General features: G+C 44.3%; 1 protein-coding gene across 1 annotated transcript; it reads left to right on the top strand.

Moving 5' to 3' along the window:
* Nucleotides 1-669: 669 nt before the first annotated feature.
* On the top strand, nt 670-8,736 carry LOC122937939 (zinc finger protein 2-like; the record flags this gene model as incomplete). The annotated part of the gene is made up of 2 exons (XM_044293150.1): nt 670-724; nt 8,147-8,736. A coding segment is annotated over exon 2 (558 nt), but the record flags the coding sequence as incomplete, so codon positions are not given.
* Between the last annotated feature and the right edge of the window lie 17,839 nt (nt 8,737-26,575).

Here is a 26,575-nt window from a genome sequence, read left to right as displayed (position 1 = left end):
ATGGTTGGTATTTTAAGTGATGGGTACTGGGAGCACAAGAGAGACATGAGCAGCAAGTCATGCACCCCTCCCCTGTAACTGCCCTTCCATCTTCCGAGTAGAGTGGGGGCTTCAGTGATATCAGGGGTTCCTGTTCCTGTCCAGCAGGTTGGCAGTCTCATCAGATATTTTTTTCTTTTTTCTTTTCCCATTCCCATTAGGAATAAGGAATTGTCATCCCAGGGAAAGGAGACTTGTAGGGGGATATAGATGTAGAGCTTTCTCCAACACCTCGGAGCCTGGTGGAGAGGAGACTGGGAGTAGTTGTTTTGTCTGATCTATAGACAGATCTACAGGAGACCATGTATTCATCACTGTGTCCTTGTGTCTCCACAGATGGATCCAGGAGGAGAAATCCACCAGAGAGATGTCCCCGTCCTCTGTATTCCCAGGACTGTCCAGAGGAGAAGGTCCCAGAGAACACTCAGGTAGATGGAGCTGAGCCCTATACACATCTATATAGGGGGGTCCTGCAGTCATAGAGGGGTCATAGATTGTGGGGGTCTCTTCTGTGGATCTGTTAGATTTCCCACCTGTCTGCTGTATTGTACTGAATTGTTACAGATGACAAATCAGGAAGAAGATCTGATTATTATTAAAGTGGAGGATGAAGAAGAGAGGATGATGGGCGATCCCCCGTGTAAGAGTGATGTGGAGGAGGACATTCCAGGAGATGTCACCACAGGTATGGAATCATGAATGGAGAAAGTGACTTCAGATTCTGTCCTTGGTGCCTTCAGGGCATCAGGTCTAAGATCTATTTAATAATGACTGCAGAAAAACTTTCTGTATTAATAATGTCCAGTTGGTTTTAAAGGAGTGTAGGCTGGTTGCCAGACCTGGTCCACCAGAAATGCCAGATCCAAAATCCACTGGGAATCAGAGAGCACAGGATAGTCTTTGTGTTTTTCTTCCAGAAACAACTTTACCTGACTCAAAAGTAAAAAAAAAATGAGATATCACCTTACCTCTTGAAAGCCACCTTACAGAGCAGTGAAGTGGCAAATTTCGGAACTGTCAGAACCTCCCAGGGAGCCAGTAGTGGGATGAGGAACCCACTGGCAGTAAGCAGCTGACAGCCCAGAACGCGGTACAAGTTTAGGGATAATCCAAGAGGGGTAGTCAATGTCCAATCCGGGTCGAGGCAGGCAGCGAAGGTTCAAGGCGGAAGACAGTCCAGGGGGTCAGTAGCCGGGAAGGATACAAAGAAACAACAGGCAATAGAAGGATCTGCAGGGAGGCTAGGTGTTCACCATAAGATGGAATAACTCAGCAATGAGCCAGAGCTCAGGCCAGGTCTTTATAGCCAGGGAAGGTAGGAACCACCCTCCCCAGGAACCAATGGCAGGCGAGGAAGGTGGAAGGTGTGTACTGGGAATCTCCCTCAGCAAGGCTCACACCTGACAGCCGGATAATGCAGGAACGCTATGCACCCGGAAATATGCGAGCAGTCTGTGTACTGCGCACACGCCTCGCACCCGCACCTCGGGCACCAGGTGTTCTACCGAGCTGAAGGGGAACCCGTGCCCTGCGCCGTGCCCGTGGTCCCAGAGTAGGGGGTAGCCTGCTTCCTGACAGAGCCCCCCACCAAGGAGTGGCCTCCGGACGCGACCCTGGGAAGGCCTCTCGGGGTGAGCCCGATGGAACGCCCGCACCTTGGCGGCCGCATGGACATTCCCCAAGGGCTCCCAGGAACGCTCCTCGGGACCGTACCCCTTCCAGTGGATGAGATACTCCAGGACCCCACGCCGGCAGCGGGAGTCCAGGATCTCCTGGACTTCATACTCATCATCGTTATTCACCTGGATGGGAGGTGGTGGAGCAGGTGCCTGGTCCGGGAACGGGTTGGCACGGTGTGGTTTCAACAAGGACACGTGGAATACCGTGTGGATTCCCAGGGAAGTAGGCAACTGGAGCTTGGCTGCAACGTTGTTGACCATACTCGCGATCTCAAAGGGACCAAGGTAACGGGGTCCCAGTTTTCAGGAGGGACAGGACAGCTTGAGGTGCTGTGTGGAAAGCCACACCTTGTCCCCGTCTTTGTACCTGGGCAATTCTGTGCGTCTACGGTCTGCCTGCATCTTGTGCCGCTGCTGAGCGGCCTGGAGTTGTTGCGTTAGGGTCCGCCTCAGTTCTCGTAGGAGCCGGAGCCGTTGAGCCACTTCAGGCACCGGGACATCAAGGGGGAGATCCGGGAGAGTTGCGGGATGATAGCCATAGTTGGCATAGAATGGTGAGAGCCCGGTGGAGGAATGAAGCTGATTGTTGAAGGAAAATTCCGCGAAGGGGAGATGGCTCACCCAGTCGTCTTGTAGATGGGATGTAACAGTGTTCTGAGTGGCATTTTAATGCATTTAGCTTGTGTTTGCGAAGTTCAGTACCTGTCGGAAAGATGTGGTCCATTTTAGCATGTTGTGAGGCAAAGTATCGCTGAAGATTTGAAGCTTTAAAATGTGATGGTGATGGCTGGCATATCAAACAGAATGGCTTCCCTTTCCTTTCAGTGCAAAAATGCAAATCCTCCCACTCCGGTAGAAATGTTGTGTTCATCTTCATATTTACGCTTGGCTTTATGTTTCCCAGACATTGCCATGTTACGTTGACGTTTCAGCGTTCTCCTTACTGAGGGGTGGGGGCTGGCTTTGATTTTGTTTGGATTCCTAGTTTTGTTTGGTTTCCTCCAATTATTTTTTGTCCTATGTAAGACACTGCTAGGTTTTAGATGAGAAAAATATGAAAAAATAATCTTTATAAGACCTAAGATAAGACTCCCAATCCTCATCAGACCTTCAAATCAGACCATAAGACCTCCAAAATAAGACCCCTAATGCTCAGATAAGACATCACAAATCAGACACCCCCATGCTCGGATCACCCACAATGCTCAGACGACCCCCTTCCCATGCTCAGATGATCTGACATGGGGGGAGATGTGAGCATGGGGTGTCTGATTTGTGGTGTCTGATGTAAGCACTGGGGGGCTTCTTTTGTGGGTCTAATGAGGATAAGGGGGTCACAATCTGAGCTCATACTACCCCCATGTCAGATAAGACCCCCATGCTTAGTACTTCAATAATAAAAAAAAAATCTTGCATCTCCTAATCTGTGCCCCTGTGCTGCTCTGTAGGACCAGGGCTCTCTCCACAGTGACCTGACATGTACATGGTCAGATGACACCCTCATGGTCAGATGACACCCCCATGCTCAGATGACACCACCATGCTCAGATGACACCCCCATGCTCAGATGACACCCCCATGCTCAGATGACACCCCCATGCTCAGATGACACCCCCATGCTCAGATGACACCCCCATGCTCAGATGACACCCCCATGCTCAGATGACACCCCCATGCTCAGATGACACCCTTATGCTCAGATGACACCCTTATGCTCAGATGACACCCTTATGCTCAGATGACACCCTCATGCTCAGAAGACACCCCATTCTGAGATCATGTGTGGGGGGTGATTTGACATAGGGTAGATGTGAGCATGGGGTGTCTGATTTTTGGTGTCTTATGTGAGCACTGGGGGGGCTTATTTTTGTGGGTCTAATAAGGATTTGGGGGTATTATCTGAGCTCATACTACCCCCATGTCGGATAAGACCCCCACGATCAGTACTTCAATAATAAACTATGGACTGTTCTCCATGTATAGGAGGCTTATCCTGCCGTACTTATGCTGACGCTGCTCTGGGGACTATGGCGCCCTCTCCACTGTGACCTAACGCTGTGCGGGTCACGACATAGTGGAGAGCGCTGCTGAGAGGAGTGCAAAGTAGAGGAATAGCTGGCCCGCTCCCCCGTCGAGCCGTATATGTAGACAGAGGAGAGTGAGAGCTGGCTGGACCGCTCCCCTGCAAGCCGCAAATGAAGGTGCAAGGAGCCGCATGTGGCTCGCGAGCCACGGGTTGGCCACCCCTGATCTATACGATTTTTATCTTTTTCTGTTGTTGAACACATCTTTATTTGAATACATTTTTGGTCATCCATATAAAATAAAATGGCGCGCAGATATTTCAGCGCTGAAGTGGCGTATGCTTTTGTTTGTTCCTCCAGCGAGGAAAGTGGTGTGGAAGAGTCCGGTTCTGAATATGAACCCATTGAAGGCAGCGGCACAACTGCAAGCTCTGGTGGCTCTGATTGTGACACCCACATGCCACCAAAAATCCAGAGAAAGCAGCAGAGTTTAGTCGTCAGTAAAGAGAAATGTTTGGCGAGATGTGCCACGGCCGTCTACAACCACGGGCACGAAGAGCAAGTCACAGCAGTGGCGAACAGAATGGTGAACCTGGGTATGGAACCACCATTGCTGAGGTCCACAGTGAGCCTCAAACACGATCTGCCCAGTCTGACATCCTACCAGTCCTAATATTCCATACATCATATGCCAGTTTTTCATCCGCGATGGCCAGGTCACGTTTCCAAATTTTGATGAGATTTTTACATTTCAACGATAACACCCTTTGTCGAATGATATTCCAGCTGGGCAAGACAGACTTTACAAACTGAGGCCTCTTGTATCATACCTTAATGGGAAATTTTGAGAAATGTATACCCCACCCCACCCCCCCCCCAAGTATAATGTCGCATTCGATGAATCTCTGATCCACTTTACTGTCTGACTGTCGTACAAACAGTACAACCCAAGTAAACGTTCTAGATATGGTGTCAAGATGTATACGTTGTACGAAAGTGGGACCGGCTACACCTATACATTTAGGGTGTAAGAAGGAAAGGGCAGCCAGTTGGATCCCCCTGATTGCTCATCCCATATGGGCTCAAATGGGAAAATTGTCTTATATCTAATGACTCCACTACTAAGACAAGGCTATCATCTGTATGTGGACAACTACTATACAAGTATTCCACTGTTCTGACACTTGTATGAGAGGGAACCGTGTCCTGTGGGACAATTGGAAAAAAACAAGAGGGTCTTCCCACAGTCAACGATCATTAAAAATCTAAAGAGAGGAGAATCAGTGTCTCTGTCTAGCTCAGAATTGCTGGCTGTGAAATACAGAGATAAGAAAAATGTTCCAGGACGTCTAAGTCGAAGAGATGCACTTACTGAAAAGCCGCTCCGTGTCGTTGGATACAATAAGTACATGGGGGCAGAAGATTTCAACAACCAAATGATGAAACCAAAATGGGCACTACGAAAAATCCAAGCAGTAGTATACAAAGAATCTAGAAATCAGGGTTATTTTCTCAATTTTCAAGAGGAAGTTATAATATCACTACTGTACCCAACAGGTGATATTCCTGTGAGCTCTGGGTCTGAGTCCGTCAGTAGACTGATCGAAAGGCATTTCCCTGACACCATTCCTCATTCCGGAAGCAAAACTAGCCGGCAGAAGAGGTGCAGGGTTTGTACAAGGAATGGAATTAGAAGACACAAGATAATATTGTCCCCAGTGTCCATCAAACCCTGACCTCTGTGTAAAAAAAATTGCTTCAAGGAATATCACATTGTCATTGTGTTGAAGGTGCTTTTTAGGGTTCAGCAGTTGACAAAATCTGTTCTGGCAGTGTGGTGAAAAGGTATTTTAATTTTGTCCACCTAAATTCCCCAAAAAAGCCAAAAGCGCAAAATGTCCAAATGTCCTTAAGATGAATACCTTAGGGGTTCAACATATTAAAAGGTGGTCACTTTGTGGGTGTTTGTCAGGTTTTGGTACTGTACAACGTGTTCTGGCGGTATGGTGCCATAAAATCAGCAATAGAACAATAAATCTCCATAATCTATAATGCGCTGCAATCCATTGAAGTCTTCCAGTGAGTTCAATATATATGTAAAAAAACATATAGGGTATCATTCCAAATGGCAGGAGTATATGAATGTGTGTTTTTTTTTTTTTTAAGGCCATCTGGTGAAGGTGAAAGGCCACTAAACCAAAACAATTGTACAAACCGGATTCCCAAAAAGTTGGGACACTATACAAATCGTGAATAAAAACTGAATGCAATGATGTGGAGGTGCCAACTTCTAATATTTTATTCAGAATAGAACATAAATCGCGGAACAAAAGTTTAAACTGAGAAAATGTACCATTTTATGGGAAAAATATGTTGAATCAGAATTTCATGGTGTCAACAAATCCCCAAAAAGTTTGGACAAGGCCATTTTCACCACTGTGTGGCATCTCCCCTTCTTCTTACAACACTCAACAGACGTCTGGGGACCGAGGAGACCAGTTTCTCAAGTTTAGAAATAGGAATGCTCTCCCATTCTTGTCTAATACAGGCCTCTAACTGTTCCATCGTCTTGGGCCTTCTTTGTTGCACCTTCCTCTTTATGATGCACCAAATGTTCTCTATAGGTGAAAGATCTGGACTGCAGACTGGCCATTTCAGTACCCGGATCCTTCTCCTACGCAGCCATGATGTTGTGATTGATGCAGAATGTGGTCTGGCATTATCTTGTTGAAAAATTCAGGGTCTTCCCTGAAAGAGATGACGTCTGGATGGGAGAAGATGTTGTTCTAGAACCTGAATATATTTTTCTACATTGATGGTGCCTTTCCAGACATGCAAGCTGCCCATGCCACACGCACTCATGCAACCCCATACCATCAGAGATGCAGGCTTCTGAACTGAGCGTTGATAACAACTTGGGTTGTCCTTGTCCTCTTTGGTCCGAATGACATGGCGTCCCAGATTTCCAAAAAAGAACTTTGAATCGTGACTCGTCTGACCACAGAACAGTCTTCCATTTTGCCACACTCCATTTTAAATGATCCCTGGCCCAGTGAAAACGCCTGAGCTTGTGGATCTTGCTTAGAAATGGCTTCTTCTTTGCACTGTAGAGTTTCAGCTGGCAACGGTGGATGGCACGGTGGATTGTGTTCACTGACAATGGTTTCTGGAAGTATTCCTGAGCCCATTCTGTGATTTCCTTTACAGTAGCATTCCTGTTTGTGGTGCAGTATCGTTTAAGGGCCCGGAGATCACGGGCATCCAGTATGGTTTTATGGCCTTGACCCTTACGCACAAAGATTGTTCCAGATTCTCTGAATCTTCGGATGATGTTATGCACAGTTGATGATGATAGATGTAAAGTATTTGCAATTTTTCGCTGGGTAACACCTTTCTGATATTGCTCCACTATCTTTCTGCGCAACATTGTGGGAATTGGTGATCCTCTACCCATCTTGGCTTCTGAGAGACACTGCCACTCTGAGAAGCTCTTTTTATACCCAATCATGTTGCCAATTGACCTAATTAGTGTTAATTGGTCTTCCAGCTCTTCGTTATGCTCAAATTTACTTTTTCCAGCCTCTTATTGCTACTTGTCCCAACTTTTTTGGGATTTGGTGACACCGTGAAAATTTGAATCAACGTATTTTTTCTTTAAAATGATACATTTACTCGGATTAAACGTTTGATCTGTCATCTACGTTTATTACAAATAAAATATTGACATTTGCCATCTCCACATCATTGCATTCAGTTTTTATTCACAATTTGTTTAGTGTCCCAACTTTTTTGGAATCCGGTTTGTAGAAAAAATGCCTTTTTTGTCTACCTAAATTCATTAAATTTTCCTAAAAAATACAAAAGTGCAAAATGTCAAAATTTTCCCAAGATAAATACCTTAAGAGGTCAACATATTAAAAAGTTGTCACTTTGTGGGTGTTTCTCAGTTTTTGGTTCTGTACAACATGTGTTCGGGCTTGATGGTGCCATAATACCAGCAATAGAAAAATTAGCATCCAATATCTATAATGCACTCCACTCATTTCAGGTCTCATGGTGGGCCCAGACAGTAGTTAAACATCAATTTTCATTGTACACACATACGGTAATGTTTTTTAGACATGTTTTTTTTTCTTGAAATCTTTTGTAACGGTTACAAAATATTGGCAAGAATGTAAAAATATACTTTTTTTAAATAATTTTCATAATTTTTTTATTAATATGTCATCTAATGACATAAAAGAAAGGTCTAAGGTTAAAAAAATTTTCAAATACATGTAGGTTGGCTCAGAAAATAAATTATAAATATTTGCTGTTACGTAGATAGGACCATTGGCCTGGTAAGGAAGGAGGATAAATATTCTGGTAATTAAGTGGTTACATTTAAATTTTTTATCTTAACAGAAAATCCCAGTAAAAATTTGGAGGGAAACGTCATGTTATCAGTATCGGATGAAGATAATATTAATCGTTCTTCAGGAGGAGACCTTATTACCCTTAATGTACATTCAGAAGTTCACGGTACAGATCTGTCATATAATCATGAAGACTCTTCTGACCAATCACAGATTGTTTCCACAAGTACTGGGGGTGAAAAGTTTCAACGTGGTAAAGAGTTCGCAAAAAGCTTACATCTTTCTACACCACAAATTCACACAGGAGAGAAGCCGTATTCATGTTCAGAATGTGGGAAATGTTTTACAGAAAAATCTAATCTTGTTTTACATGAGAGAGTTCACACAGGAGAGAAGCCATATTCATGTTCAGAATGTGGGAAATGTTTTACAAAGATATCACATCTTGTTACACATAAGACAATCCACACAGGAGAGAAGCCATATTCATGTTCAAAATGTGGGAAATGTTTTAAACAGAGTTCAGAACTTGTTACACATGAAAATAGTCATATAGGAGACGAGCTGTACTCATGTTCAGATTGTGGTAAGGGTTTTACAGATAAATCAAGTCTTGTTAGACATGAGAGAATTCACACAGGAGAGAAGCCATATTCATGTTCAGAATGTGGGAAATGTTTTACACAAAAATCACATCTTGTTACACATCAGAGAATTCACTCGGGAGAGAAACCATATTCATGTTCAAAATGTGGGAAATGTTTTAAACAGAGTTCACATCTTGTTACACATGAAAATAGTCACACAGGAGACAAGCTATACTCGTGTTCCGATTGTGTTAAATGTTTTACAGATAAATCAAGTCTTGTTAGACATAAGAGAATTCACACAGGAGAGAAACCGTATTCATGTTCAGAATGTGGGAGGTGCTTTTATGACAAATCAAGCCTTGTTAAACATATGAAAAGTCACACAGGAGGGTAGCCAAATTAATGTTCAGAATGTGGAAAGCACTTTTCGGAGAAAAGAGATCTTGTCATACCACTGTCACATATTTTAATATATCAGGTTTTTCATGGATCTTAAATAGCTAAGAAGCCAGTTTATGTTTTTTTGTGGAATTATCTAGGATCAGAAAAGCAATCAAATTATATTTCTCTAAGGTCAACTGTGACCGACATCTATGGAAAAGTACTGTGGGCATATAAGGAAGAGCAGTGAAGATGAACTGTCCCCATGAACCTTGCTTCTTATCACTGTATTCACACCTCCACCCACACTGCGGGAGAGTCCAGAGTGACATGGGGCGAATTAATGGCGCTCCATGGAATTGTTTTATAATGTATGTGGATGAATTAATTAGGGATGCATTAGGTATCACAGTCTCAATACTTTTATGCCCTGCTTAGTTCGATACCAGGATTGTCAGTACAGGGGCCATGAGGCACCCCTGTCCGAGCCAAAAATCATGGAGAGCGTGAGCTCTGCTACCACTGTCCAGTGCAGGGGGATGGGGGGGGGGGGGCAAGGTGTTAGTGTTCACCTCCATGGATTGTTCTTCGGTGACTTATTTTCCTGAGTTCTGAGATGTGGAGCCACCACTGCTGGAGCTCGGGTAATCACATTCAGTACTAGCTCATACTGGTGGTTCACACAGTGGGCTATTGTCCGACCATATAAAAAATATGAAAGGTCTATTGATGCCACATGATGGCTACTAGCAAACATCTGATAAATCCTGTATAGAAAGAATTGTAAAAAAATACATCTTATATTTTATATTTTACTGTTTACATATCCACATGCTGACAGAAGTCTATGGATACTATGCTACTCTGTTTCTTTAACCACTTCACATCCAGGCCATTTACCCCCTTCCTGACAGAGCCTAACTTTGCAAATCTGATGCGTCACTTTATGTGGTAATAACTTTGGAACGCTTTTTACTTATTCAAACCATTCTGAAATTGTTTTCTCGTGACACATTGTACTTCATGACAGTAGTAAATTTGAGTCGATATATTTCACCTTATTTATAAAATAAGGCTACTTTCACACTGGCGTTTCTGGGCCCGCTTGTGAGATCCGTTTCAGGGCTCTCACAAGTGGCCCAAAACTGATCAGTTTAGCCCCAATGCATTCTGAATGGATAAGGATCCGCTCAGAATGCATGTTTGCTCCAATCAGTCTTCATTCCGCTCTGGAGGCGGACACCAAAACTCTGCTTGCATCGTTTTGATGTCCGTTTGACGAAACTGAGCCAAACGGATCCGTCCTGACTTACAATGTAAGTCAATGGGGACGGATCTGTTTTCACTGACACAATATGGTGCAATTGAAAACGGATCTGCCTCCCATTGACTTTCAGTGTAAGTCAAAACGGATCCGTTTGCATTATCATGAACATGGTATGGTAATGTGAACGGATACAAGCATTTGCATTATAGGTTCCACACCTAACGCAGGTGTGAAAGTACCCTAATCCCAAATTTTGAAAAATTTGCAATTTTTTAAATTTCTATTTCTCTGCTTTTAAAACAGAAAGTGATGCCTCATAAAATATTTATTACTTAACATTCCCCATATGTCTACCTTATGTTGGCATAATTTTGTAAATGTCTTTTCTTTTTCTTTTTCTTTTTTTTTTTTTTTTTTTTTTTTTTTTAGGACGTAAAAAGGCTTAAAATTTTTAGAAGCAATTCCTAAAATTTTTAAGAAAATTTCCAAAGCCCACTTTTTAAAGACCAGTTCAGGTCTGAAGTCACTTTGTGGGGCTTACATAGTGGAAACCCCCCATAAATGACCCCATTGTAGAAACTACACCCCTCAAGTTTCTCAAAGCTGATTTTGCTAACTTTGTTAACCCTTTAGGTGTTCCACAAGAATTAAAGGAAAATGGAGATGACATTTCAAAATTTCACTTTTTTGGCAGATTTTCCTTTTTAATCCATTTTTTTCTTTAACACATTGAGGGTTAACAGCCAAACAAAACTCAATATTTATTACCCTGATTCTCCGGTTTACATAAACACCCCAGCTGTGGTCGTAAACTGATGTAAGGGCACTCGGCAGGGCGCAGAAGAAAAGGAGCACAGTATGGTTTTTGGAAGGCAGATTTTGCTGAACTGGTTTTTAGATGCCATGTCCCATTTGACGCCCCCCCAGATGCATCCTTACAGTAGAAACTCCCAAAAAGTGAACCAATTTTGGAAACTGGAGGATAAGGTGCCAGTTTTATTGGTACTATTTTGGAGTACATATGATTTTTAATTGCTCTATATTACGTTTTTTTGTGAGGCAAGGTAACCCAAAAAAGTTTTTTTACTTTGACAGGGTAAATCATGTGCTATTTTTATTGAGTAGGTTAGTATGGACACAATGATATCCAATAGGTTAGTATGGACACAATGATATCCAATATGTCTACTTTCTTTGTTTCAGTTTTACATAAAGCATTTTTTTTTTTAAAAAATTATGTTTTTGTGTCTCCATTTTCTGAACGCCATATTTCTTTATTTTTCTGCTGATAGTCTTGTGCAGGGGCTCTTTTTTTGCAAGAAGAGTTGACGTTTTTAATGGTACTATTTTTGGGTACATATGATTTTTTTGATAATTCATTATTACACTTTATGGGGCAAGGTGACCAAAAAAATCTGTTGTTTTAACACTGTTTTTATTCATTTATTTTTACAGCGTTCACTTGAGGTGTTAGGTCATGTGACATTTCTATAGAGCAGATCCTTACGGATGTGGCAATACCTAATATGTATACTTTTTCTTAAAGTTTTACACAATAATAGCATTTTTGAAACAAAAAATGATGTTTTAATGTCTCCATGTTTTAAGAGCTATAGTTTTTTTTATTTTTTGAGCGATTTTCTTATGTTTGTTCTCATTTTTTGCAGGATGAGTTGACTGTTTTATTGGTACCATTTTGTGGGACATACGCCTTTTTGATCACTTGGAGTTGCACTTTTTGTGATGAAAGGTGACAAAAATGGCTTTTTTTGACACAGTTTTTATATTTTTTTGATGGTGTTTATCAGACGGGGTGGATCTTGTGATATATTTATAGAGCCGGTCGTACTTATCAGACGGGGTAGATCTTGTGATATATTTATAGAGCCGGTCGTCATGGACACAGCAATACCAAATATGTCTATTTTATATAATTATTTGTTCTATTTTTAACATTTTTTTATTACTTAATTGTTTTTTTTTGTTTTTTTTTAACACTTTATTTTTTATTTATTTTACCTGTTGTATCCCCCATAAGGTCATACAAGACCTCTAGAGGACATTTAACTTTGCTTTTTTTTTTCCACTCTTGATTTCTCCTGTAACTGGGGCTGACATAGGAGCCCCAGTTACAGGGGAAATGCACCCCCCAGAGACACTGTACAGCAGAATACAACGCTGTACAGCCTCAGTGCAGGGCTGATCGAGGTCTATGGAAGACCTGACAGCTCCTGCAGTCTCCCGGCCCTGGCGGTCACATGACGCATAGCGCTTCCTGCTCTGTATGCAGCGATCTAGAAGGCAGGGACACCTGGGAACTGTCCCTACCTTCTCTCTGGGTTGCCCCGCTCGGCAGCTGCACGATAAGCGTGCAGCTGACATCTCTGAATAGATGTTCCAGAACCTCCATTCAGAGATAAACATCCACCTGTAGGACGTTTATATCCTATGGGCAGATGTGAAGTGGTTAAAGTAGTATCACATAGGAAAGGGGATTACTATTAGATCGGTGGGGATACTACCACTGCAACCCACCACTGAACATAAGAATGGGGGCCCTGTACCCTCTGCAGCACCCCTGAAAAGAAAGAAGTGGCCTGTCAGGCATGCATGTGGCCGCTCCATTCATTTCTATGGGAATTCTAGAGATAGCGGAGCACTGTACTCTGCATGTGCGACTGGCCTCTCCATTCTTTTCAGGGGGCTGCAGACGGTACAGGGCCCCCATTCACATGATTTGTGGATCAGCGGTAGGACCCCTACTGATCTAATGGTTATCCCCTATCCCAGTGGTGGTGAACCTATGGCACAGGTGTCAGAGGCGGAACTCGGAGCCCTCTCTATGGGCACCCGCACCCTGTAAAAAGTCTATAGTGTACCAATATGCAGAACATGCTATGAATGGCTCAGGCAGCGTACTGAATGCAGGCTATTATAGCTAAGTGATAAAGTACATGGAGGATATACTATATTGGACTTTAGTATTCAGGGTAAATTGCCGTGTTGGCACTTTGCGATAAATAAGTGGGTTTTGGTTTGCTGTTTGGGCACTCTGTCTCTAAAAGGTTCGCCATCACTTTCCTATCCTATGAATAAGGGAATTAATTCAACCCCTTTAACTCCCATTTACTTTTATAGGCCTTTCAGAAACCGTAGTGCAGTAGGAGTTTGGCTGCTTTTGTAAACCCAACCAGATTTTGCAGTTTGGATCCTATTCACCATCCACATTGTTCCAAACTAACTACCTCGTGTTATTAGATGAGGTTAAGAATAAATTATCCTCAGTCCTACGCTGGGAACTGCCCTACAATTACATTAATAACAAAGGTCTGGTCGAAATTTAAAGAATTAATAGGCCTGGTGGGGTTTAACGATTACACATCGTTATGGCGTAACCCTCAACTACCAGAACTGTTTAGATTGGAGGGCTTTTCCCCTTGAGAAGACAAAGGTATTTTATTTTTATATCAAGTACCATCACAGGGGTTGATGAAATCCTTCACGCAGCTACAGGAGGAATTTGGACTACCTAGAACCACGTTCTTCCAATATCTGCAGTTGAGACATGCTTTTCAGGAGCAATTTAAGGATGGCTTGCAATTGTCCGCCTCCCCCTCTATTGTGAAACAGTTATTAGGCGGCAGCACTGCTAGGGGTCTGCTATCACTGCTATATAAACATCTATTTCAGAAATGTACTACATTGGACCCCCTGCCTGTTAAGAGAAAGTGGGAGCAAGACATGGGTGAGATCTCCCAGGAGCAGTGGGACGATGTTCTGGTCCTGGCCCCCTAGTCTCACGCTTATTGAATCCCAAAGATTATCTGATTCACAGAGTATATAGAACCCAAAAATTCCTATTTAAGATAGGATGGCGCTTAGACTCAACCTGCCCCCGCTGTGGAGGAACAGAGCCATCATTAATACACATGTTCTGGGACTGCAGGAAATTGGGGGAGTTTTGGGAGGAGGTGATAACGATCATAACGAGGGCATCTCAAATACAGATACCTAGAGATCCCAAACGTTGTGTACTGGGAATTTTAGACTCATTGGGAGTGGATGATAAGAAATCCCCGAGTATCCAAAGAATGCTCTTCCGGGCTAGAGTCTTAATTGCCAAATACTGGATGCAGGAAAAGCCTCCCACTAGGCAGGAGTATATAAATAGACTAAATACAGTTTTACAATTTGAAAGTAGGGGGTACATGAAGAGGAGATGCCCAGGTAAATTTATGTCAATATGGCAGGGTTGGTTTGCAGTTCCTGGTATGGCATCTGTGGCTCTAATGAGGCATTGTCTGAGGGGGCAATTGTCCCTAACGGGGCAGCTGACATAGCACATTGTGTTTTCCGATATAGGCACTCATATGCAGAATTAGCCTTTTGAAAGGCTTATCATAACATTCTGTCTCTTGTTAGCCGTGAGGGTGGTGGTGCGGTGGTCTCTCCGTAGGGTTAGGGGGTGAGGAGTTTATTTATACTAGAAATGTATTCTGTCGCTCTAATTCTCCGTTTTTTATGTATCTGCATTTACTGTTATATATAATGCTGTTGAAATATTGTGACAAGAGCACTTCTACATGGAGTACATGATTGATATGAAGAATTGTACTCTTTGCAAATGCTGTATTTTCAGAAGAAATTTATTTTGATAAAAATTATATTTGATTAAAAAAAAAGTAGAATAAATTATCCTCCTTGACGTTCTTTGGTATTTCATGGACGGGGAGGATTGCTGTGGCCAAAATGGTAATCCTACCAAAGATTCTCTATACTTTTAGAAATGTGCCAGTCTACATTCCACCCTCCGATATCCCAAAATTACAATATTTGTTTATGCGGTTTGTGTGGGGTGGGAAGAGACTGAGGGTTAAGGCGGACATCCTGTTTTCCCATATACATCAAGGAGAGGTGACTTGTCCATCTTAGTCTTTATACTACAAACCAGTGATACTAGCTCAGTTGAAGCAATTGTGGTTAGGGGATATCTCTAAAAAAAAAATGGGTGCAAATTGAGCTTGGCCTATTAAGAGGACACAACATCCATATCTTCTTATACACATTCTGTATTTCGGGTTCCACAACAACTTTCTAAACTTGACCTCCTCAATTTCAGCTGCAATACAGATGTGGATTAACCCATCCCTCCACAGATGTTTTGACCCCATAGATATAATGGACATTCCTATATCCATTTTCCCAATTTCTCATCATTACATTGGACCGAGAAAAGTCTTCACTTTTTAAAGGATCTGGGTGTTCCTGACCTTCTGCAGTTCCCCATTTTAGCAGCTAAACATAACTTATCACCGTCAGGGTACTTCCAGTACATGCAACTCAGACACATACTTGGTTCTGGGTCAATCCCCATTGCTCAATTCTCTAATTTTCCTCTGTTAAGACTACAGATTTCTAATCCTAGTTCCAATTCCTACAGCATATCCTTCTGCTACATAAACTTGCTGAAAGAAAAGGGGGACAAGTTAGAAAAAATTGAAAACCACTGGCATCATGACTTAAACCAAAGCTTTACTGATGACCAATGGCCATCTGCTCTTACCTCTGTTTACACATTTTCTAAATAAAACACCTCAGATGTGTGCTGGAGATGTAATAGGTGAATTGGTTCTTATATACATATGTGGTGGGAATGTGGATTAATAAAGAAAGTTTGGCACCAGATTTTTTTCTGTACTATCCGATGTATGCCAATTTCAAATTGTCCCAGATCCGTCCTTAGCTCTTCTATCCCTTGGTATTGAGAAGTTCTCCTTTTTACACTCTACTATAATTTCTCATGCATGTATAGGTGAAACTCGAAAAATTAGAATATCGTGCAATATCGAATATCGTGCAACGTTCATTTATTTCAGTTTAATTCCTTTAATGCTTCTCGCAAGTGTCAATCCAAATGGGAAATATGGACTACTTCTATTTTTCATAAACCTTTTTAAATTGCTGTAGTCAGATAGATGCACAGTGTTGACTGAGAAAAGCCATATTAGCTATTAGATAGCAAGGATTCGAATTTATGAACGAACTGGCATCTCATCTCCCTCATGTTTGTTAGATAATTTTTTTTATGTCTTTCTATTTTTGTTGCATTTTGATTTAATTGTATTATTGTAAACCAATACCATTATACCTGTATTTCACATATTGCCTTATGTATCTCTGAGGGTATTTCAATCAAAAACAATGTTTCAAAAAGATTTTGCAGTTTGGAAATGGCAGCCAATGGGACAAGGTTTGGGGACTCCCATTCTAGAGAGATGTGCAGGTCCTAGAGGTGGGACCCACATCTCGGAAATACCATAAATTGCTGAAATTAAAACATCTTTTTGTGTTTTAATGATATTGAAGATATCTGAAATGAAATTTCCTGCTCTGCCTTGCTCCATGTGCTCCTACCTGAAGATGTGTTCAATTAAGAATTTAGATTAAGGACACTTAGTATTTTGGGTGTTTTTTGATGTGTCTATCCAAGTTTGTCCTCTCTAAGCCCAACAATTTCTGTATTTGTTTTGGTCCTAGGGGGTGGGGGGATTAAAACAGTATGATGCTGATGTCATTGGTGAACAATGGTATTTTACATCATGTACGGACTGCCATAGCACAACACAACAGTACAACGACTACACACGTAAGTCCACCCGAAGGGAGATACCAGGAGGTATATTGAAAAGCTTGGACCAGTGCTGCGAAATCTACTGCATTAAAGTGTGTAACTAGAAAGGTCTTTCATGTTTGAAAGTACTTGGGAGCAGATCCCTATGCTCATACCTCAACAGTAATTTCAATTGAGAGACCACTTCCGTGGGAGTATACCAGCATCTTGTACAGACCAGGGTAATTTGATATAGTGTCAAAAACAGACACCCCGGGGCAGGAGCCAGTACCATTACATTTAAGGTAGTGGGTAATGCGATCTTGGAAGCGAGGGGAAGCAGGTGAATTGAAGCCATATATAGCATTGTGCATCATCCTTAAAAAGGATTCCCTCCACCTCTCATTTATGACACACAGCCGGATTTTTGTCCACCCCTCCAGAATCTTCTCCCTGATTTCAGTGTCCTGAGTGATCCTTTTTACATGATGCAAATATTCAGGATGCAGTGATTTTCAGGAAGTTGTTGGACATGGCTCTATATAACCCTGAAAGAGATACTAACCAGGGGTGGAACCCACTATATTATCCAAGTTAGTAGTGGAGGCTTCCTTAGTTAAATCTCGAACTCTATGTTTGCAAAAGGCCAACACCTGTAGGATGTGTAAAAAATGAAATTTGAGCAGTTGATACCTGTCCTTCAATTCCATGGGAGTATACCAGCATCTCCCCTTCACATGCATCCGATGTAAGTATCCACTTATCCCTCCATACCAGAAATATTCCATCTCCAGCCCTGTATATGGAATTCTGGGTGCTCCCATAAAGGCATCCATTTTGACACAGAGTAGGGAGGTCTGAATGCTTTTCCTACGCTGGATATTCTTACCTGGGTCCCCACTTCTTGCACTGCTCCTGCTGCTTCTCCCTGTACCCGGGAGGAGAGGGAAACCATCGGCAGGTGGTGACGGGGATGAGCCTCCCTAGCATCGCGGGTGACGCTAGGAAGGCTCGTCCCCGTCCCTGCCTGCCATTGGCTCCCCCCCCCCGACAACGGATGTTTTCATCCGGGGACAGGGAGAAGCGACAATGTGGGAACCCAGGTAAGTATATTCAGCGTGGGGGGCTCGGCATATGGGGGGACATTTTAGAAAATTGGATAACCCCTTTAAGGGTAACCACATCTGCATGTTTAATCAATATGGAGAGAGTTTGGGGTGGGGAGAGTTTGGATTGGGTAACAGCTTAGCAAAACTCATAATTTGAACCAAGTGATATCGGCCCATAAAGGACAGAGGAAAGGAGTGCCACCTCTTCAGTTCTGTCATTATCTTCTGTATCAGTGGCTGGTAGTTTCAAGTACATAAAGAGCCGGGCAATTTCCCTAGCTTTAGTCCTAAATAAGTAATGTGCTCTTTGACCGAGGAAGGGAGAAGGCCGGAGTCGCACCATAGTTGGGGGGAGTGCCTCGCCCCTAACTCCAAAACCTCACTTTTCAAAGGGTTAATATTATACCCTGAAAATGAAGCTTGGGTTCGGACACAAAATCAATAGATCATATGCATAAAGGGCCAGTTTAACTTCTTTCTTGCCTATTGTAATTCCTTTATATAAGTTAGAGTCTTCCAGGAAGCGGGCCAGTGGCTCTAACGTTAAATCAAATAAGAGTGGCCATAAAGGGAAGCCTTGTCGGGTACTTTCTTGAAGGAAGTAGGTTGGGACAAAAAAAACTGAGGAGTATACGCGTGCCGACGGATTCACGTACAGTCTGTTGAGGAAAGTACGGAAATGCTCATGGATGTTGAACCTGTCCAACACCGCTGCCAGCCATTCCCATGTGACCATGTCAAAGGCCTTTTCAGCATCTAGGGCTAGCAGAATGGGAGAATTGCCTGGCTGGGAGCGATGCTGGACCCAATCCAGGGTTGCCAACATTAGCCACTGCCAAATGCGCCTTAATAAAGCCAACTTGAGAAGGACACACTAGGGATGTAATTAGCAAGCCCAGCCTACCTGACAATATTTTTGTCATGATCTTTATATCCTGGTTGATAAGTGAGATGGGACGATAACGGCCAGGATCTTGCGGATCCTTGTGTGGCTTTAATAAAAGTTTTATATGGGCAACATTGGAGTGTCTCGAGAACTGTCCTGTGTGGAGAAGATGATTAAAGTAGGAGAGTGGGGTGTAGGAAATCTGAGTAGAAAGCATATTATAGAACTCCTCTGTGAACCCATCAGGGCCTGGTGCCTTGCCATTATGTAGTGACTTGATGGCGCTTGCAATTTCCGTTTTGGAAATATCTCACCTCCTGTTGCTCTTTGGTCAGAGAAGGCATGGAAATTTGATTTTTTTTTTTTTTGTGCTGCACAAATGCAGTGTAGGCCACCCTCCGCACCCTGCTCACTTCCTTTTATTTTTGGGATACTGTCTTATGTAAGTTACTAACGTAACCTAGGATCTTACCCCTCAGGACTGCTTTAGCTGATTCCCAGTACAGAAGAGCATCTGAAGCATGGAGTGCATTGTTGCCCTGGAACTTCGACCACCAACCTTGCAAAATCCCAACCTTGCAATTTCTCATCTCTAGCTAAAAATTAAGGGAAACACCACAAATAATCAGTCCCTCTAAGGTGGGTGTCCTGCAAACAAATGGAGATGGGCAAGTGATCTAAGATCACCAAGTCATGTATCTCAGCAGTAAGCACACGTTCCCCTAAGCTAGCGTTAGCTAGTAGATAATCAATGCAGGACCACGTCTTGTACCATCTTAATTTAAGATGGGCCAAATCCATCTGCCTTTCCACTCGTGCTCCTCGAATAGCACATTAGCTGTGAGATTCTTATGCCTTAACATCATCACTCCCGCCTTCGGGTTTTGCACCGGAGATCCAAAGACACGGTCAACCCAGAATTTATGCATTCTGAAGAAATCGGTGTCACATAAATGGGTTTCTTGCAAAAGAACCTCATCAGGGTGAAAACGCTTCAGGTGGCACAACAATTTGGTTTGTTTCTGGGGAGATCCGAGCCCCTTCACATTCCAGGATATAATTAGTATTCAACTTCTGGGTTTGAAGGGGGAAAAAAAAAAGGAGGAAGAGAGGTAAAGGTGGTTAAAAACTCAACAACTCAGGTAGGTGTCCTGAAGTAACAGGAACACACTACTTCCGTTGTGCCTATTGTGGAAGACAGTTAAGGATGAAGACCTCCTGGCACTAGGATGTGGACCATTTTTTCTACCATGGAGGGGCCCCCTCCAACCCATACCTCCTAGCTACCCACCCACCCTCCCCTATGGCAAAGAGAGATCCAGAAACATGCTTAACTTCCAGAGTAATATATAATATAGAATATACAGGGCCACGCCACTCACAGGAGAACATTTAAAAACTAATCAGTAACTTTATTCATTGCTGATCTCTTTACTTGGAATCCTTACTCTGTCTTAGCTCCGGTAACAGCAGGCAGTGCGGGCGGGCGGCGCTCACTCACGTCATGCGCCTGCTCCTCCCACTGGGGGGGGGGGGTCTGTGGATGGCACCGTTTAGGAGGGGGGGATCTGTGGATGCCACCGTTTAGGGGGGGGGGATCTGTGGATGGCACCGTTTAGGGGAGGGGGGGGGATCTGTGGATGGCACCGTTTAGGGGAGGGGGGATCTGTGGATGGCACTGTTTAGGGGAGGGGGATCTGTGGATGGCACCGTTTGGGGGGGGAATCTGTGGATGGCACCGTTTGGGGGGGGGGGAATCTGTGGATGGCACCGTTTGGGGGGGGGAATCTGTGGATGGCACCGTTTAGGGAAGGGGGGGGATCTGTGGATGGCACTGTTTAGGGGAGGGGGGGATCTGTGGATGGCACCGTTTAGGGGAGGGGGGGATCTGTGGATGGCACTGTTTAGAGGAGGGGGGATCTGTGGATGGCACTGTTTAGAGGAGGGGGGATCTGTGGATGGCACTGTTTAGGGGAGGGGGATCTGTGGATGGCACTGTTTAGGGGAGGGGGATCTGTGGATGGCACTGTTTAGGGGAGGAGGGGGATCTGTGGATGGCACTATTTAGGGGAGGGGGATCTGTGGATGGCACTGTTTAGGGGAGGGGGATCTGTGGATGGCACTGTTTAGGGGAGGGAGATCTGTGGATGGCACTGTTTAGGGGAGGGGGATCTGTGGATGGCACTGTTTAGGGGAGGGGACTCAGCTCCCTGTTGTTGTGTACACAGCGCACAGGGCAGCAGGGAGAGTGTAAAGTCCTATTCACCCTGATAGAGCTCTGTTAGGGCGAATATGACAAGGGTTCTAGCCTTTAAGGGGGCTAATAGTTATTAAATAAAAAGTAAAAAAAAAAAAAAGTTTAAACACCCCCCCCCCCCTCCAAATATAGAAAACTATATCGCATATCCCACATGCTTAAAATTATATCGCAATATAGATTTTAGGCCATATCGCCCCCCCCTATGCACCACTACACACTATATATAAGGGGTTGTCATGTCTCTGTGGCAGTCAGTAAACAGAATCTGTCCTAAAGACACAGCAGGATTGTGTCAGAAGAGCTGAAGTCCCGTGTAGGGCTGCAACCATTAATCCATGTAATCCATAACTGGATTCGTTGTCGAATAATCGTCCGGTTCGTTGCTATGCGGGCGGTTTACTTTAAGTCACTGCATCTTTATTTTACCTTACAATGACGCTCCAGTAACGGGCAGAGCGGACGGCGGCGTAATGTCACTTACTCATGTGACGCGCCTGCTCCGCCTCCTTCATTCATAAAGTGGGCGGAGCAGGTGCGTCACGTGAGTGACGTTACGCCGCCGTCAGTTCTGCCTGTTACTGGAGCGTCATTGTAAGGTAAAATAAAGATGCAGTGAATAGTCTGTGAGCAGCGGGGCCGGGGCTGTTATGGGGAGGGGGGATCGGTCTATGGCACTGCTATGGGGAGGGGGATCTGTCTATGGCACTGCTGTGGGGAGGGGGATCTGTCTATGGCACTGCTATGGGGAGGGGGATCTGTCTATGGCACTGTTATGGGGAGGGGGATCTGTCTATGGCACTGCTATGGGGAGGGGGATCTGTCTATGGCACTGTTATGGGGAGGGGGATCTGTCTATGGCACTGCTGTGGGGAGGGGGATCTGTCTATGGCACTGTTATGGGGAGGGGGATCTGTCTATGGCACTGCTATGGGGAGGGGGGATCGGTCTATGGCACTGTTATGGGGAGGGGGGATCTGTCTATGGCACTGCTATGGGGAGGGGGGATCGGTCTATGGCACTGTTATGGGGAGGGGGATCTGTCTATGGCACTGCTATGGGGAGGGGGGATCGGTCTATGGCACTGTTATGGGGAGGGGGATCTGTCTATGGCACTGCTATGGGGAGGGGGGATCTGTCTATGGCACTGTTATGGGGAGGGGGGGGGATCTGTCTATGGCACTGCTGTGGGGAGGGGGATCTGTCCTGTCTATGGCACTGCTATGGGGAGGGGGGATCTGTCTATGGCACTGCTATGGGAGGGGGGATCGGTCTATGGCACTGTTATGGGGAGGGGGGGATTGGTCTATGGCACTGTTATGGGGAGGGGGATCGGTCTATGGCACTGCTATGGGGAGGGGGGGATCGGTCTATGGCACTGTTATGGGGAGGGGGATCTGGGCACAGATCCCCCTCTCCATAACAGTGCCGCCCACAGGACCCCCTCTCCATAACAGCGCCGCCCACAGGACCCCCTCTCCATAACAGTGTCGTCCACAATTTGTTTTAATATGGCCTTTGAACATAATTTTTCAAGTAAAATCATATAAACCTCTTTGTTTTGTAATTTTGGAGTTTTTTCCCGATCGATTAAATTATCGACAACTAATCGATTATTCAAATAAGCGCTAGCTGCAGCCCTAGTCCCGTGTAAGCACCTTAGCTGGGATTCAAATTGGTGATGTCAGCTTAACGGCATAGCAGAGTTTCTATGGCGGTGCGGGTGCTTTCCAGTGTGCCATTGGCACTTTACTTGTGTAATTACACTGGATTCAGATGGCATAATGGCAGTGCTTATGTGCCTATACACCACAGCGTCTAGACTCCGGCCTTACAGCAGACACAGGCTAGCCCTAGTTTGGAAGCAGTGTCCTAAATATGCTGTCCTTATCCAGCCTTGCTTCTCTACCTTAGGGTGCCCATACTCTAGGCTTAGGGTGCCTGACCCCACTAAGCCGCACCCTGACCATGTTGGGCAATACTCCCTCCGATTCCGCAGCCAATACAAAATAAACTTCATGTCATCTGCTGTGGAGAGATGGTGACTCTCCCTGCACCGTGCTGCTGTATGAGAGGGAGCGGAGTCCATTCAGGCCCTGCGTCAGACGGAGGACAGAGAGCCTAAAGCTGGACCTCTGGCCGCCCTACTTTACCCGCTGAAGTAGCAAACAGCCTGAAAGTTTATTACAGAGCAGATAACGTCTGTCTGTCCTTTTGGAGAGCGCACACAGACAGGTGAACTGATAAGCAGAAGGACAGACAGGCCAATGTGGGGGGGTGCTGTATTTTTCTAAAGCCAAGTTCAGATGACTGAGAGTCTCCCGCTACCAACCTGACTCCCAGTCCAAAGAAATCCAGCCCATACAACTTTAACCAATCTCCAGCAAGCTATGCCTTACTGATGCAGTACTTTTCTGCATTTCAGCTACCTCACCCAGTGAGACTGAACCACCAGGTGAGATACACCCCCCCCCCCCCCCCCAAGTTCACATCACCAAAATATATATATCAAATTGCAATAGAGCCCATACAGAACACCTACATGTTCTTCTGCCCACTACATGGTAACCAGAGCTCTGAAAATTGGCAGGAATGGAGGGTGAGGTGGTAGAGGAGGCCAACTGCACACCCGCCTCACACTACATTCGTATAACATTTTATGTGAAATAAAAAAAAATGGTGGGGGGTGAGGCTCTTTTCTATGGAAAGGTTTTCAATCAGTTTTTGATATCTGCAGCATGAAGACAAGCTTTGGATATCAAACACTCAGTGGCATCAGATTGTATAGAAAAAATATACAAGAAAATAATAAAGGTAAATTCTTAATAGTAAAAGTATTTACTTAATTGAGAATGTAAGGTATTTAATAACATCAAGAACAGGAGAACCTCTTCCTGACAAATCCTCCTCCTTACTAGCCTGCTTTATAGTTATTGAGCAGGCTAGATTTATGACCTTGGGGGGGGCGGGGGGGGGGGAAGGGTTACGGGACCTCCTGCTAACGACTCCATTCTAGCATGCTCCACGCTGAACACGCTAGAATACTGAGACTAGGAGTTGTTGTTAGGAGGTCCCGTAACCTACACAGGCATCCTCCAACTGCGGCCCTCCAGCTGTTGCAAAACTACAACTCCCAGCATGCCCGAACAGCCTACAGGTATCAGCCTACAGCAGGGCATTATGGGAGGTGTAGTTTTACAACAGCTGGAGGGCCGCAGTTGTAGGATGCCTGTTCTAACACCTCTCCAGCTTCTAGCAATGATAATAGAGGAGGACCTCCTTCTAACAACTCCATTCTAGCTGATTCTATAGTGAACAGGCTAGATTACTGACTCCAGGATGAGGACCTCCTTCTAACACCTCTCCAGCTTATATTACTGATAATAGAGGAGGACCTCCTTCTAATATCTCTACAGCTTCTAGCAATGATAATAGAGGAGCACCTCCCTCTAACAACTCCATTCTAGCTGATTCTATAGTGAACAGGCTAGATTACTGACTCCAGGAGGAGGACCTCCTTCTAACACCTCTAAAGCATATCCTACTGGCTCCAGGAGGACCTCCTCCTAACAACTCCATTCTAGCTGATTCTATAGTGAACAGGCTAGATTACTGACTCTAGGATGAGGACCTCCTTCTAACACCTCTGCAGCTTCTAGCAATGATAATAGAGGAGGACCTCCTTCTAACACCTCTGCAGCTTCTAGCAATGATAATAGAGGAGGACCTCCTTCTAACAACTCCATTCTAGCTGATTCTATAGTGAACAGGCTAGATTACTGACTCCAGGAGGAGGACCTCCTGCTAACAACTGTACAGCTTATATTACTGATAACAGAGAAGGACCTCCTGCTAACAACTCCATTCTAATATATTACTGACTACAAAGTGTGGACCTCCTCCTAACAACTGCATGTTAGGGCTATGCACACAGACGTGTGCCTTCCGAGACATAGCGTCCATGAGCAGGCCATATGTCCCAGAGCAGCATCAATCATGTCCCATGATAATACGAGTCTGGGACGGTAGTCCCGCGGGTGGCTCGATGTGCACTGCATTATAGTAAACTATAAAGCTATGCGCTCTGGGACGTATGCCCTGCTCACGGACTGTATATCTCAGATGGCATATGTTTATGTGCATGGACCCTTATTAGAATAGTGGGTGAAATAAGGTCCTCCTTCTGGAGCCAGTAATATGGTAGAATAGGAATGTTAGGAGGAGGTCCTCCTGGAGCCAGTAGGATATGCTTTAGAGGTGTTAGAAGGAGGTCCTCCTCCTGGAGTCAGTAATCTAGCCCGTTCACTATAGAATCAGCTAGAATGGAGTTGTTAGAAGGAGGTGCTCCTCTATTATCATTGCTAGAAGCTGTACAGATGTTAGAAGGAGGTCCTCCTCCTGGAGTCAGTAACCTAGTCTCTTCTATACAGAGCAGGCTAGAATGGAGTGGGCAGAAGGAGGTCCTCCTGTATTTGCTGTAGCTTATTGAGTTAATATTGGTCCTCTCTGTGAAGTCCTTAATCTAGTCGGCTGTGGCAGAATAAACTGTGAAATTAAAATACATGAAGGGTGTGCTCATGCGGTCGGCGCGGTTTTAGAAGTGGCATTTTGATTGATAGCCATTAATGAGAGTGTTAACAGAAAATGGCCGCGCTGTGTGAACACAACTGTAAGACTCTGGATGTGATCATGTCGGCTTAGAATTACATCATTGGTGTAGGAAATGATAAATGAGCCGGGCCACCCCTCCCCCGCCATTCCTCCTTATTTAGAACTGGTGTAAGTGACTTGGAAGGGGAAGAAGTCTTAGATTTTGCCGCAAATCACCTTTACGAAAAAATCTGCACCAAATATACACTAAAAGGTCGTATATATTTGAAAATAAATGACCCCTTAGTTCTATTTTTATGTATTTGTGAAAACAAGCAGAATGGCATTTTTTCTATTGCATCGATAAAAATATATATGAAAAAATGATATCGGAAATTCATAAATCTAGTAAAACAGTTTCCAGAATTAAGAATGCAAAGAATATAATAAGTAACATGAAGAACTGGAGGACCTCCTCCTAACAACTCCATTCTAGCCTGCTTTATAGTGAACAGACTAGATAACTGACTCCAGGGGGAGGACCTCATTGTAACAACTCCATTCTAGTCTCAAGGTGGTCGTTCAGGAGAAGAGGAGAGAACTGGAGGATCTGGAGGCTTCTAGTACTTCTAGGACCTGTGGTGATGTCAATGTCATGTGGTCATTTTTGCAGCTGAGCCCCGCCCCCTGCACTGATCACATGTCAGTGACGTCACCCCAGGTCCTTCAGCTCTGGCAGTGCAGCAGATACTGGGCGGCTCCTGGTCGGTAGTCACTGCTGAGCCCCG

The sequence above is a fragment of the Bufo gargarizans genome, chromosome 1 (assembly GCF_014858855.1).
Source record: "Bufo gargarizans isolate SCDJY-AF-19 chromosome 1, ASM1485885v1, whole genome shotgun sequence".
Classification (NCBI taxonomy): domain Eukaryota; kingdom Metazoa; phylum Chordata; class Amphibia; order Anura; family Bufonidae; genus Bufo; species Bufo gargarizans.
This window is presented reverse-complemented; position numbering and strand designations above follow the sequence as displayed.